This window comes from Lucilia sericata, unplaced genomic scaffold, assembly GCF_015586225.1.
Source record: "Lucilia sericata isolate MDLA Ls3-8-SP2 unplaced genomic scaffold, ASM1558622v1 Contig000253F_arrow, whole genome shotgun sequence".
NCBI lineage: Eukaryota > Metazoa > Arthropoda > Insecta > Diptera > Calliphoridae > Lucilia > Lucilia sericata.
The window spans coordinates 227,122-240,257 of record NW_023994279.1 but is presented as its reverse complement, the minus strand read 5'-3'; the positions used below and the strand labels follow the sequence as shown (position 1 = coordinate 240,257).

At 27.0% G+C, this 13,136-nt stretch overlaps 1 protein-coding gene and 1 long non-coding RNA gene across 9 annotated transcripts in view; one reads left to right on the top strand and one right to left on the bottom strand.

The window, feature by feature from the left end:
• LOC119602795 (IQ motif and SEC7 domain-containing protein 1) overlaps positions 1–13,136 on the top strand; it is a 60,847-nt gene that overhangs the window by 40,358 nt on the left and 7,353 nt on the right. For all 8 annotated transcript variants that reach the window (XM_037954502.1, XM_037954506.1, XM_037954503.1 and 5 more), the window contains 2 exons: positions 10,360–10,631; positions 10,704–10,956. In XM_037954502.1, coding sequence (XP_037810430.1) covers positions 10,360–10,631; positions 10,704–10,956 — 525 coding nt within the window. The remainder of the gene's footprint in view (positions 1–10,359; positions 10,632–10,703; positions 10,957–13,136) is intronic.
• Positions 10,243–12,426, bottom strand: LOC119602796. Its single transcript, XR_005231371.1, has 2 exons — positions 12,345–12,426; positions 10,243–10,930 (listed from the first exon to the last, which is right to left on the bottom strand). It is a non-coding gene; the product is annotated as an uncharacterized LOC119602796 (long non-coding RNA).

The following is a 13,136-nucleotide window of genomic DNA, read 5'->3' as shown; positions in this document are numbered from 1 at the left end:
GGATTCCCGTTATCCGACTTTGCTAAAATTTTACACCAGTTAGTTTAAGACACTAATGAACAAAATCAGACCCATCTGAGCAAAATCGATATTTTTAGACACCTCTAATGTACATACCGAAGGACCGATGTGACTCTGTCATATTTTGGGGTTGTGTGTCCGCCCACGGTGTTGGACTGCTAAAATGTATTAATGTACTTGCCAATTTTAAAGCAGAATTTGCATGACAGTTCCACCAAAATGGGACTACAACCCAATCAATTTATTTTCAACAGAAAAGCTATCCAAAACACACGTCTTGGTACTTGAAAATGTGGATCATTTACAACATTAATTATCTTCTTTCACCAAATTTTCAATGGAGTTAATGTCTGGACTTGGACTCCATTGAAAATTTGTAGTCATATTTACAAGAACAAGAATCATCCAAAACCACCCTACTAGTTGCTTTGCATGAAGAATGGGACAAAATAAAGCCAGAACTATTCCTGAATTGGTAGAAACGGTCCCACAACGCTTGGAAGCTGTTTTTAAAAGCAAATTATACTATACAAAATATTCATTTAGTTTTAATTATTTATATTTACTTCATAATGCTAATCTAAATATGAAGTATACACAAAATTCGAATACTTTTGTGATGCCATTTTATGCACTTTTTAAAAAAAGACTAAATTAGTTTAAGTAAATTATTTTATTATTTTTAAAAATGTGATATAAAATTTAAGGACTGTCTGGACAACATAATAAATTTATTTATTTATTTATTTTTCCCACAAAATCTATTATAAAATTATGTTTCTTTTCATAATACATTAAATTCGAATACTTATGTGAGACACTGTACATACATACATATGTATGGATGGATAATAAACTAGTGGATTGAAAATTTGCAGAATATGAAAAATTTACAAATTTTTAAAAGTACTTGTCCACAAATCCGTCCAAAATAAATTTTAAATCCGCCATTAAGATGTTATAACGGGTCCAGAAATCTTAAATTTCAAACAAATATTTCTTAAAAATGCTTTATATACTAAGAATTGATATACATACATACATATAATGAACATAAGAAAGACTTTAGTATAACGCACGTTTTGTAGCCCTCAGTTCAAAAAAACGAATTTTGGATTATGCCAGTCTTGTTTGAAAAGTTTAATTTTTTTAATAAATGATTCCAAAATAAGATATTATTTTTATATGTACTTTACCTCTCACCTTTAGCATTTTAAAAGTACATATTATATTTAATTACAATTACAAACAAATATTATATGTACGTACATGTACAGTGTCTCTCATAAGTATTCGAATTTATGTAAACTATTAAAAGAAACCAAATTTAACAATATATTTTGTGTGGAAAATAAAGAAATTAATTTGTTATATTGTCTAGATAGTCCTTAGTTTTGATATCACGCCCCTTAAAAATTGGAAACTTTACATTTACTTAAATTAGTTGTGCTTTTTTAAAAAAAAGTCCATGAAACTACTTCACAAAAGTATGCGAATTTTTCCTGTATTTCATATTTGATCATATTATACGATACACAAATTTTAGAATCGCATGGTTTTATGCTTAATATGGTTTTAAGGGGCTACTATCAACCGCATGGATATATTTTTGACCCATTTGGTCCACAATTTTGGGGGATTTGTACCCTCTTTTCATGTAATATCATTAAAATGGCGATTTTTGGCTATATTTGTAATGTTTTCACCCTTTTTCCAGAAATAAAACCAAAATTTAATATTGGAATTTAATAGAACCCATAGGGTATCTAAAAATAATATTTTTTGTTATAAGGATCTGTTCTTAAACGTTCCAAGATGTATTTTTGGTATCGTTTTTCAGTTTCTAATTGAATTATCTGGATCATAAGTCCCTTTTCGTACCTCTAGGGACGATATTTTTCGACAAAGTTGTCTAGTGTATATTCATGTACATATTGGCACTAATGTATTTTAAATTTTCAATATATTATAGCGGTATACAACCCCAAAACATGCCTTAACAAAACGTCATCCTATATAGTAGATTTCAGTTTTTACTACTCGTAACTTTCACGCTTATGTTGCCCGTTACAATAACACTGTAAGTCCTAAATTTTGGTTTTAATTTGATCATAGTAAATAATATTTAAACACATATCAACATTTTTGATGTGATCATAATGATATCGTGCCATGCAGCATGGAGGCCATTGGTATATAAAAATAATGATTTTACTATTTTGAATGGTGTTTCTTCGAGGCATGTTTTGGAGTTGTACACTTCCACAACACATTGAAAACTTAAAATGTATAAAAGCTGATATCTAAAAGAATATATACCAGAAAACTTTCCCCGAAAATAGTTGATCCTAGTATTATAAAAATGGACTTAAGTTCCAATATATTGAATTAGCGAAAGAAGAATGATCCGAATAATTTATCTTGGAACGTTTAAATACAGATTCTTGTAACAAAAGATATTATTTTTAGATACCCCAAAGGGTCTTTTAAGTCCCAATATCAAATTTTTGTTTTATCTCTGGAAAAAAGGAGAAAAATTTACAATTATGGCCAAAAATCGCCATTTTAATGATATTACATGAAAAGAGGGTACAAATTCCGCAAAATTGTGGACCAAATGGGCCAAAAATATATCCTTTCCGTGGATAGTAACCCCTTAAAACAATATTACGCATAAAAACCATTCGATTCTAAAATTTGTGTTGCGTATAATATGATCAAATATGAAATACAGGAAAAATTCGTATACTTTTGTGAGGCAATTTCATGGACTTTTTTTAAAAAAACACAATTAATTTAAATCAATGCAAATTTTTCAAGTTTTAAAAAGCGTGATATCAAACATAAGGACTATCTAGACAATATAACAAATTAATTTATTTATTTTGCACACAAAATATATTATTAAATTTGGTTTCTTTTTATAGTTTGCCCAAATTCGAATAATTATGAGAGACACTGTATGTATGTAAACAAATCACGTGCATTCTAAATGAACAAACAAACTTTGTATACATTCATGTATAAATTAGCGGCTATTTATGTATGAAGTGTTGAATAGAAAGTATGTATTTCAATTCAATTTTTTTCTTTGTCCTTTAACATCTACCAGCTGTTGTTATAAATACACATACATAGATATATGTAAGTAAGTACGTAGTATACTTTATTTATAGAATGTTTCATTAATGTAGTTTGTATAGGCAGATGTTTTCTTCATCATTTATGTATATATTTTCATAGATATATACATAAAACATTCATATACATACATACATATACAGCCGAACACTGTTAAAACGAGGAAGCCGACAACTTTAGTGCGTTTACAAGTGAAACCGATTATTATCAATAACATATGGGCATCTCCACGAAAAGGTCCAACATGTGCCCGTGTTCTGTAAAAACATTGAAATATTAGAGTCTTCCACTTTTTAGTTGCGTGATTCAAATAATTTTTAAATTGAACACATTACAATTAACCAAAATATATTTGAATTACGTGTGTTCACCCTGTTTTAAACAAGACGATTATAATTTTTTCGATTTTTTTGTCGATTCGAAAGTTACAGAACACAGGCAATGATTCAAAAATTTAAAATCGTCAAAAATAAAATTTGTATTATTATAGAAAAACATTAATATTTTATTAAATTAAAGACTCCAAAGCTTTTCTAAAGCACTACGATGATAAATAGAAATGGGTGATAAATCGAAAAGTTACAATAACATTTCAGACTAATTTTTTCGCTTTTAGTAGCATTTTCTTTTAATATTTTTTATTATTTTAAAAGCTAATATTTAAATGGACTTTTATCGGAAAATATTTGTTGGAATACTAGTTATCTTAAAGCATACAAATATGAAAAGATAAAGATCCATAAAAGGCTAATTTTCGATTTCCTTTCATAGACTTTTAAATATCACATTCGTCACGTTGAAACAGGATATATCCGATATCTTTTTAGCTGACATTCAGAAGGGTTATTTGAGAGTAATGACCGATTATTGTATTATCATCAGAAGGGTCAGTAATTTGATTGTTGTACATTTGAAAGTTTTTTGTGTGTTTGTATTATCTGGATGGCGATATTTAGAGTAAATATATCCTAGTTTATTGCGATATAAATTGTGGGATTTTTATGGAAGCGATGCCAAATTATGGACAAATTTTCAAAAAATTTGGTAGAATAATTTTTGTCAGAATTGTTTGTGTTTAATTTTATGTTGATATAAACATCCTAAAGAGATTTATGTTAGTTAATGTTAATTCATATATCATTCTTATATGGTAGCTATTTTCAATTAGAATGTTATTAAATAGTCGAAATATTTGTCCGATTACAAAAGTTTTAACAGTGTCCGTCCAAAATAAATCTATGGACTAATTATTTAATAATATTGCAAAGTAAACTATTTTTGGTTTTGAAAGTTGAAAATTAATCAACTATTCCAAATGTCAATAAACTATTTTTATCAAACATTTTTGTCAAAAAAGCAAAAGTCAACTTTTATTACGCACTTATATTTTAGGGCCATTAACTTCCTTCAATTTCTTCTTTGGACCAAATATAGCGCTATTTAAATTCTATATACAAATTTTAAGAAGTACACATATTGTCCTTATTTTTAATCTCATTAGCTCACGATGGTAATGCCCATATGTATCAATATGTTACTATCGATATCTTTTCAGAAAATTTTTTACGTACGTGGATTTCGAAAAAAGGTATAGATTTTTGTTTTCTTTTTTCACTATAACCAGGGAAACCAAAATACGATTTTTATGAAGCATCGTGTGGATTCTTAAACAAGATATTAGCACGTTTCAGAACAATTTAAGAATTTTGGAATCGATTTATAGATCATAATTAACCCATTATTTCTCGTGATATGCATATTTAAGGCATATACAGTGGTAGACATATTTTTTAACTTTTGAAAGAAAGTAAATAATAAAATAAAATTGTAATATTTTTGGCACCAGTATGTAGAAATCCCAGAGAAACAAATTAAAATTTGTCTTTTTTTAACATTTAATAGGGCCTCCATAATTGCTACTGACAGAAAAGATTTCATTAGATTTTAGTTAGGTCAATTTTTAATGCGCTTCAAAAAGAATTTCCGAAGGTCATGCTTAAATCGTTATTTTAAATGATTAAAAAGTATATTTTTTTGTTAATAATTTTTTTCGGCGAAGATTGAAAGAATGAGTTAAAATGGTTGTGTCTTAAAATTCCGTCTGGTCAAGGAAGAGAATTAAAATCTCTGTCGGAAAATCAATCCAAATCATGATCAAATACCCATTTTTACTATTTTTTTCATTAGTTTTTCTCCTAAAACATCTTTGAATAAATCATAGAATATTTTAAATATAATTTTGGTTGAAAAAATCCGGTGGAAATTTTTAATTTGTATCAGAAACAGGTCCAATGCACCGGAATTTGCCAACCGAAATGTAATTTGTATTTTTATTAACTATTGTAACGGTCTACACAATACAATGAAAATGTTTTTGAAAATTAATGGCACCACAAAAATATGATCGTTATAACCATGTTCGATTGTATCATATTTCGAAGGACTTAAACTATCCATTAACTTATTAAACAAAAAAGCAAAAAAACTGCGAAATACATACCCATGTATGTATGTTATTGGGGTTTTTTTACCTGCTATATTTCAGATATGCACCTGGCAGTTTTTTTTTAACAATCTACAGGTTAAATCGATTGAAAGTTGTTTTTGTATTTCTTGTTGCAAACAACATCAAATATTTTACTAAAATGTATTTACAGTGGCATTGGAAAAATATTTAGACATTTTATTACAGTACATTTTTACGTTTAGACGTTTAGTATATTTTTCGTAAATAATAAAATCAAGTTTATTAAAGAAAGTTTTTATGACAAAATAATATTGTTTTTTAAAATATTCGAAATTAAAAATTTTATAAAAATTCATGAAAGAGTTGAATTTTTTTAAAAATTTTGGAAAAATGGTAATATTTGTTCTTACATGAAATGAAAATTATATTTTAAATAAATTTTTTACAAACCTTTAGAAAGAAAATTTTTTAATATTTAAGTTTTTAGAGAATCTCAACTTCTCATAGTGGGTAATATATTTAAAAAAATACAGATCGATAATCAAGTACCGTTTCCTTCAATGTACCGGTGTGAAAATATTATTTATTTACGGTTAGTAAATTAGTTTCATTACCGGCTTAACTTCAAATCGCACTTGTACCTAAAATTGCCGACAATTGTCCCACTGTAAAAATCTTTTATTATCCTTTAATATGATCCTTTTGTAAGTGTAGCTAGCATGTGTATACAACTACAAGTTGTGTATGTGTAAATAAATATATTTCTAAAGAAATAATTTACAACTTCATGAATATCCTGTCTACCAATACTTTAACACTATGATTTAAGTGTTTGTAAGTGTGTGAGTTTATGTAGTTATATTTACACAGATTGAAACCGTCAAGTCTTGAGCTCTGTTTAGTGTGTTGTAGCCCGTGCTTACGTGAACATTTATGTTACGTTCATTGAAATTTGTTTAAAAAAATACTCTTAGATATTAACAAAAAAGAAAAGATATTATGTGATAAAAGTCTTAACTTTGCACATTTACACAATTCGAGTAAATAATTAAATTGAAAGTGTAAATGTTAAAAACGAACTAAAACTATTTTGTTTTATTATTAAATAAATAAACAATTATGATTATATGTATATCTGGATTTATTATTGGTGAAAGGTCTGTGTTTAAATGAGTTATTTATTCATCTTTTATCTAATTACCAACATATTGTTAAATATATGATACTCGTAAAAAAAGCTTACACTAAATTACACTTTACTAACACCTAAAAATGTGATTCTTTTTCAAAATTAGATTTACATAAATAAGAAATAATTGTATCTGAATTTGTGCAAATTTGTATTGTTTATTTGATATAAAATTTTTGTATTATTAACATCAAAAGAAAGCACTCTTAACTGAATGACGATTTTTAAATTGTTTTACTGCACAAACTGCAGTTTCTCCCAAAAAAAAATCGCAATACTGAAAATGGTAAAAAAATAGCATAGTGATTTACAAAACAATTGTTTCTTTGGCAAACTTTTTATGATATACACAAATTTTATTTTACTTATCATTTTTAACTATGAAATTTTAACTACAGATCAAAAAGTTATCATCTATAATTAATATTAGAAAAACTAAAGACCAGTTAGTAAAATATGTATCGAACCACCTTCGCTTTTATAAACTTATGTAGATTTTAGAAACCATCCACCATGTTGGTTTCTTGTATTTTACACACAATTTAATTAAAAAAAAAGATTTAGTCATACAGTGGACGTCCAATAGTACGTATAATCTTTATTACGAATATCCAATAATACGAATGGCAAAATTGTTGCATTGTCTACTCTATAGTACGAATAAAGTCACAATTTTTCTGTTCGATAGTACGAATAACGCATTTTTTATGTGAATTTTGGTTTTATTTACGTATGAATGAAGTTTTTATTATGTTTTTATTTTATTATTTCGGTATCATTGACCTTAAGCTCAGTAATTTTGAAGTTTTTTTGTATTTATTACAAGTGTTTTGTATTTTTAAAAATCCTATACACACCATTTACTGCATGTATATTTACAAATCAACAATTATTTAGTGTTATTAATTTATTTTATTGGAATTTTGATGACCCAAGAGAAGAAATTAAATTGGATGATAACGCCAATGAGGAAAGTATTTTATTAGTTCCCGACAATAACTCTGCTGAGAACAATATTGAAGCCTCAAAAGCGCTGTTATTGAAAAAGCCGTAAGAATCATTTTACAATGTAATAAACATCGATGTTAAATGATGGATTTTTAAATAAGTAAAATGATATTTATATACATATGTATATATTCCAAACAATGGGTTTAAGGATAACTATTCTAATTTTTAAGAGAAAATTATAAATTAGAGAATTGTGGTATATTCCATTCAAGTTTCTAATAAAAGTTTTATGTAATCTGAACATTTTAATACATTTTAGAACACATATGGAAATTGCAAATTGTCTTTGGCACACATCTTTTTAAAAACATTATTAAAATTTAAATCCTTCTACATACAGTGAATCAATTAAGTAATTTGCCTATGTAAAATTTTATAAATTTTAAGAAAAAACTTTATCTGAACAATTATTTTTAGCAAAATAGAGCAATTTGTTTGTTGTATTTTTTAAAGAATATCTTATATTTTAATTTTCTACCATAAAAAGTAAAATCGTGATATAAATTAACGAGATTTTTGATAAAATGTGAACGTATTGTTAATTTTTAAGGTCAATAAAGTATTTTGTTTTTTTAGGTTTTTTGTTCATTTTTTTTAATATTGCTGCATTATTTTATAAAATTTAATATTTTTATTCTCCTATGTATTAGAATAACATTTTTTAGATATTTTAGTAGTGGAACGACTAAGTTTGGACATTTCTTAACCGATTTATTATCCTATATACCTATAAGAATTTTTCAATATTTAACTTAACATGAAATCTATCGTTTCTTTGATTTAATTTCGAAAATAATAAGTAATTTTGAATTGGATACATGATATATTAGGAAATCAATGGATTTGGACCTAGAAAAAAATTTTAGTGGGGTATAAATCTATAGATTATAACAAAAATTATCTGGGTTTTTTTATTTTGTATTGATAAACAAAAACTACATTACGGGAACCCCATCTATTTGGGGAGTACTGTGTGAATTTCATTTAGAATTGTATAATATTGATTCTTATTCAATAAAGCTAACACTAAGTACCATCCTAGCCACTCTAAGTATGGGGATATCATCGTATACCACTATAGAACTATTACATGCTAGAATCTTGATATTCTACCTCATATTTTGAATGCATTATTTTATGAATAAAATACACTAGGCGTAGTTGGATTTGGATAGTTATTCTTGATTTGGGTTCTAACTATATATAAGTGTATGTATTAGCTGAAATATATTGCTTTTGTGGATCTTTGGTGATGAGAACCGCCTCTATTTGTAAATATCTAAATTAAGTATTTTTCCCGTACCACACTATAGTTCACTTTATATTGTTTCCAAGCAACCTAAGGTCTGTTTAGAGGTCTAAATTTAAACATAGTGTTCTTTTAAGTTCGTATATGGACTTTGGAGAAGATAAATGAGGACTTCAATGGTTTTTGCTTTGATACAAGTCGCTCTCCTTTGGCAGTTAAAGATTTTGAAAGACAACTCAGTGCGTTTTTTTTAATAATTCTTTGTGTTATTTCATCAATTTCTATATTTTATATTTTTTAATGATGGACTAAACATCTCAGAATTGAATTTCATTGATTTATACTTGTTTTAAAAATCTAAACTAATTTTTTATATTGGAATTGCCTCATTATTTCCCTTTAAACATTTTTAACGCAAATAACTACACAGTTTCACACAATAAGGATATGATTTTTGAAAATTACAATTGAAAAATACTTATCACGTGTCCTTTTAACAATAAAATAATTTGAAAAACCCAACGAAATTAACTGGAAATTTCAATATGCAAAATACTTTATATACGTGCAAATTCTGATGAAAAATAATAAAATGCAATAACAAATGCACCAAAATTTTTATTTTTATTTTTTTTCTTGGTTTTCCCATTCTACACAATCTCTATTTTCAATTGGAAAACATAAATTTACTTTTTACCTTTTTTTTGAATTTTATTTATGAACAAAAAACAAAATTCTCTTAAAAAAGGTAGGCAAAAAACTTAGTTGATTCACTGTATATCTCATTTCAACCATTGGACTCACGATACTTTCAAAATTAACAATTCATATACGTAAATATGTCAATTTTATGCCTGTTTATGTACAAGAAATTTATTTAAAATAATACACATTTATTATATTTTGTTCCGTTATGTAATTTTTCATGAAAAATAAAACAAAAATAAATAAAATCCAATATTTTATGTGTATTATTTGAATTTAAACATACAAAATGTGTTGTTCAATAATACGAATTTTTCGGTATTACGAAAGGGGCTGACACTATAATTCGTACTAGTGGACGTCCACTGTACTTCCTAGAATAGTGTACGTAAGACGGAATATTTCTTAATTTATTATTGTCCAAAATTCGTTTAAATTTCGAAAAAAAAACTTATTTTGTTGGATTTCAATTGTGCGAATGTTAGGTTATTGACAATTTTTTATATACGTCATGTTAATTCTTACAATATTTACTTCTTGCAATTTTAAAATAATTAATTTGTCATTTTATTTCAGTTTCCCACAAAAACCAATTGAACGAAGTGGATCAGCTCAATATGGTATTGCTGGAATACCTGCATCAAATACTTCTGGCTCTGAGAGTGGTGGATATGTTTATTTACAACAGCACTATGTTCCCACATCGGCATCAACCAATTCGTCAAATTCAATACCTTATTCAACGGACAACCAGCCATCTGTGGTCTTCCAACAACATCCACAGCACTACGCATCGTGCCATCAACAACAACAGCAACAACATCAATTGCCTATGAATTTTCATACAGGTAAAGTTTTTTTTAATAATTTCGACTATGGCTACAAATTAATATTTTTTTTATTTAATACAATATTTATAGGTGGAATACATTATGCTCATCACATTAATACCCATGACCATGGTTATCATAAAAACCACCATCATCATATTCACGGCCACCATCAACATCATTACCATCATGGAGGTGCGGTTGTTATAGCTGGTAGTGGTGTTGGTACTGGAATAGGTAGTGGTGGTACTTCACCTTCTTCAATGCACCAACAAAATGCGAATAAAAAAAATACAATTCGTAATGGCAGCGAAGTACTGAAACGATCCAGAACACAGTCTGCGTAAGTTATTAGATGCGAAAATTAAAGAAAAATATTTGTCATTGCTTGCAAACTATTCCAATCACAATGTTTTTTAAGAAATTTACATATAAATTTGTGTTAAGCTATCGTTACGCTAAAATAACTTTTCAGTACTACTATCTATATATAGAGGTATACCTCCAAAATACTGTTACAGATAATTCTAAATACTGTTATCGCTAAAGTACCGATACCTAAATAATCCAAAATACCTGTAACGCTAAGATAACGTTACCGAAATAAGCCAAACTACCGATAACGCTAAAATAACGTTACCGAAACAAGTTTAAATATCGAAACCGCTATATTTTCATGTTTCAAAACGGTTGCCAACCTTATAAATTTGTATTCGTATTGGCTTAAATCAGACTTTTAATCTTCTATTTTTACTTTTGGTCAAGAAGATCTACTTATCGCAAAGTACACATCTCTATGTAAACCTATTAACCACAGTAAAATTTTTTGTGGGCTATAAAATTAATCCATTTTCTTTGTATAAACAGTGCCCCTCGTAATGTTAACTATACACTAATAAATTGATAGCAAACAATAGTTACCCTCAAAAAATTAATTTTATGTTTATAATTGACGTTTACATACTAATATTGCGATAAAATTTAGCATTTTTTATCAACCTAAATATCTTTACCGAATTTTAAAACAATATTGACCCTAGATCAGAAAATAACTTTGATTATATAATAATTGTACCAATCCCCGATAGAAAGCCTCTTTTAAAACCCAGTCCAATAATTTTATATTCAAATAAATATCGATTTTGTAATAAAATTCAATACCAATACATATGTTTACGTCTTTCACGCATATTTGACACTGATGTTTGACATCACGACTACAGTGAGTTGTTTACTGTATGTATTTTAATGAGAGCGGTCACAATCAATACGTCAAACTTGTGCACGAAGTAAAAAAGTTGAAATATATTCAACTTTGGCGTACGAAAAAACAAAAACAAAACTGTCAAAATTATTGTTTGTCTTTTTTGTAGTGTATAATTGTGATTTGTGTGTGCGCGAAAAACACCATTTTTATATTAAATATTTTTATACAAACATTAAATATTTTATATTGAAAATTTTTTATATTATTAAAAAATATTTAATTATTTTTGCATACTTTATCAACGCAACGATTGGACATCACTTTTTTTAAGTTACGTAGCTGTCAGTCGCAGTTCGTCTTAAAGTATTGTATGTGTTTGGACCTTATGTCCTTTTGTAGAATTTGATAAAACTGCATTCTTATAATATTCTGCGAAAACACAGTTTTCGATAAACATTTGTTGTCATTAAAACACATCAAAATAAAGCACTTTCCATATTTACAGAATACATTCTATTACATACGTTTGAGTTAAGTTAGTGTGAAAACTATTTGACCATTGTAGCTTGTTCGCTCGATATGTAAGACTAGTGACTGACAAAATTTATTATACACAAAACTCACTTGTTAATTAGTATTTCATTTGAGTTTTTATTAACATGAATGAACCTACGTTGGTTTACTTTATCAACACCATTTCCATTTGCCTGATATAAACTATTAGGGAATTTTTTTCATTTGAAAACATATACAAAGAATAAAATTCGAGAAACAGAACTTATACATACCTACATGTATGTATGTATATAACATACATGTATAACATGTACTTTTAACAAAAACATTGGATTGCTAAACCAATGTGAAATGGAATAAACTGGAAAATTTAGCACATTTTATTAACACAATTGTGTACAGGTGTTTCGATAAATTTGTATCAAATACAAACGTATATGATTGTATATGTTATACAATACATTTGAATATGCTTAGCAGTACAGTATTGATGAATATATTAGGAAGAGTTTAAATAAATAGATAGTTTATAATATTTTCCAAATTATAATATCAAATCCCTATATTCAAAAAGTGTTAACTCAAAGTGAGTTTTTGATGGCAAATGGTTCTGGTATAAATTTGGGATCAGAATATTACCTTTTAAGCTTTTTGTATCTGCTTTTGTTATTTGGCTATTTCAAAGTATTTTTTTAAGAGAAGTGCTATCTATTTATTTTTAAGAGAAGTGCTATCTATTTTACAAATTTAATAAAAATAGTTTATTAAATATCGCTGAATTCGATATTTAGTTCCGGTAA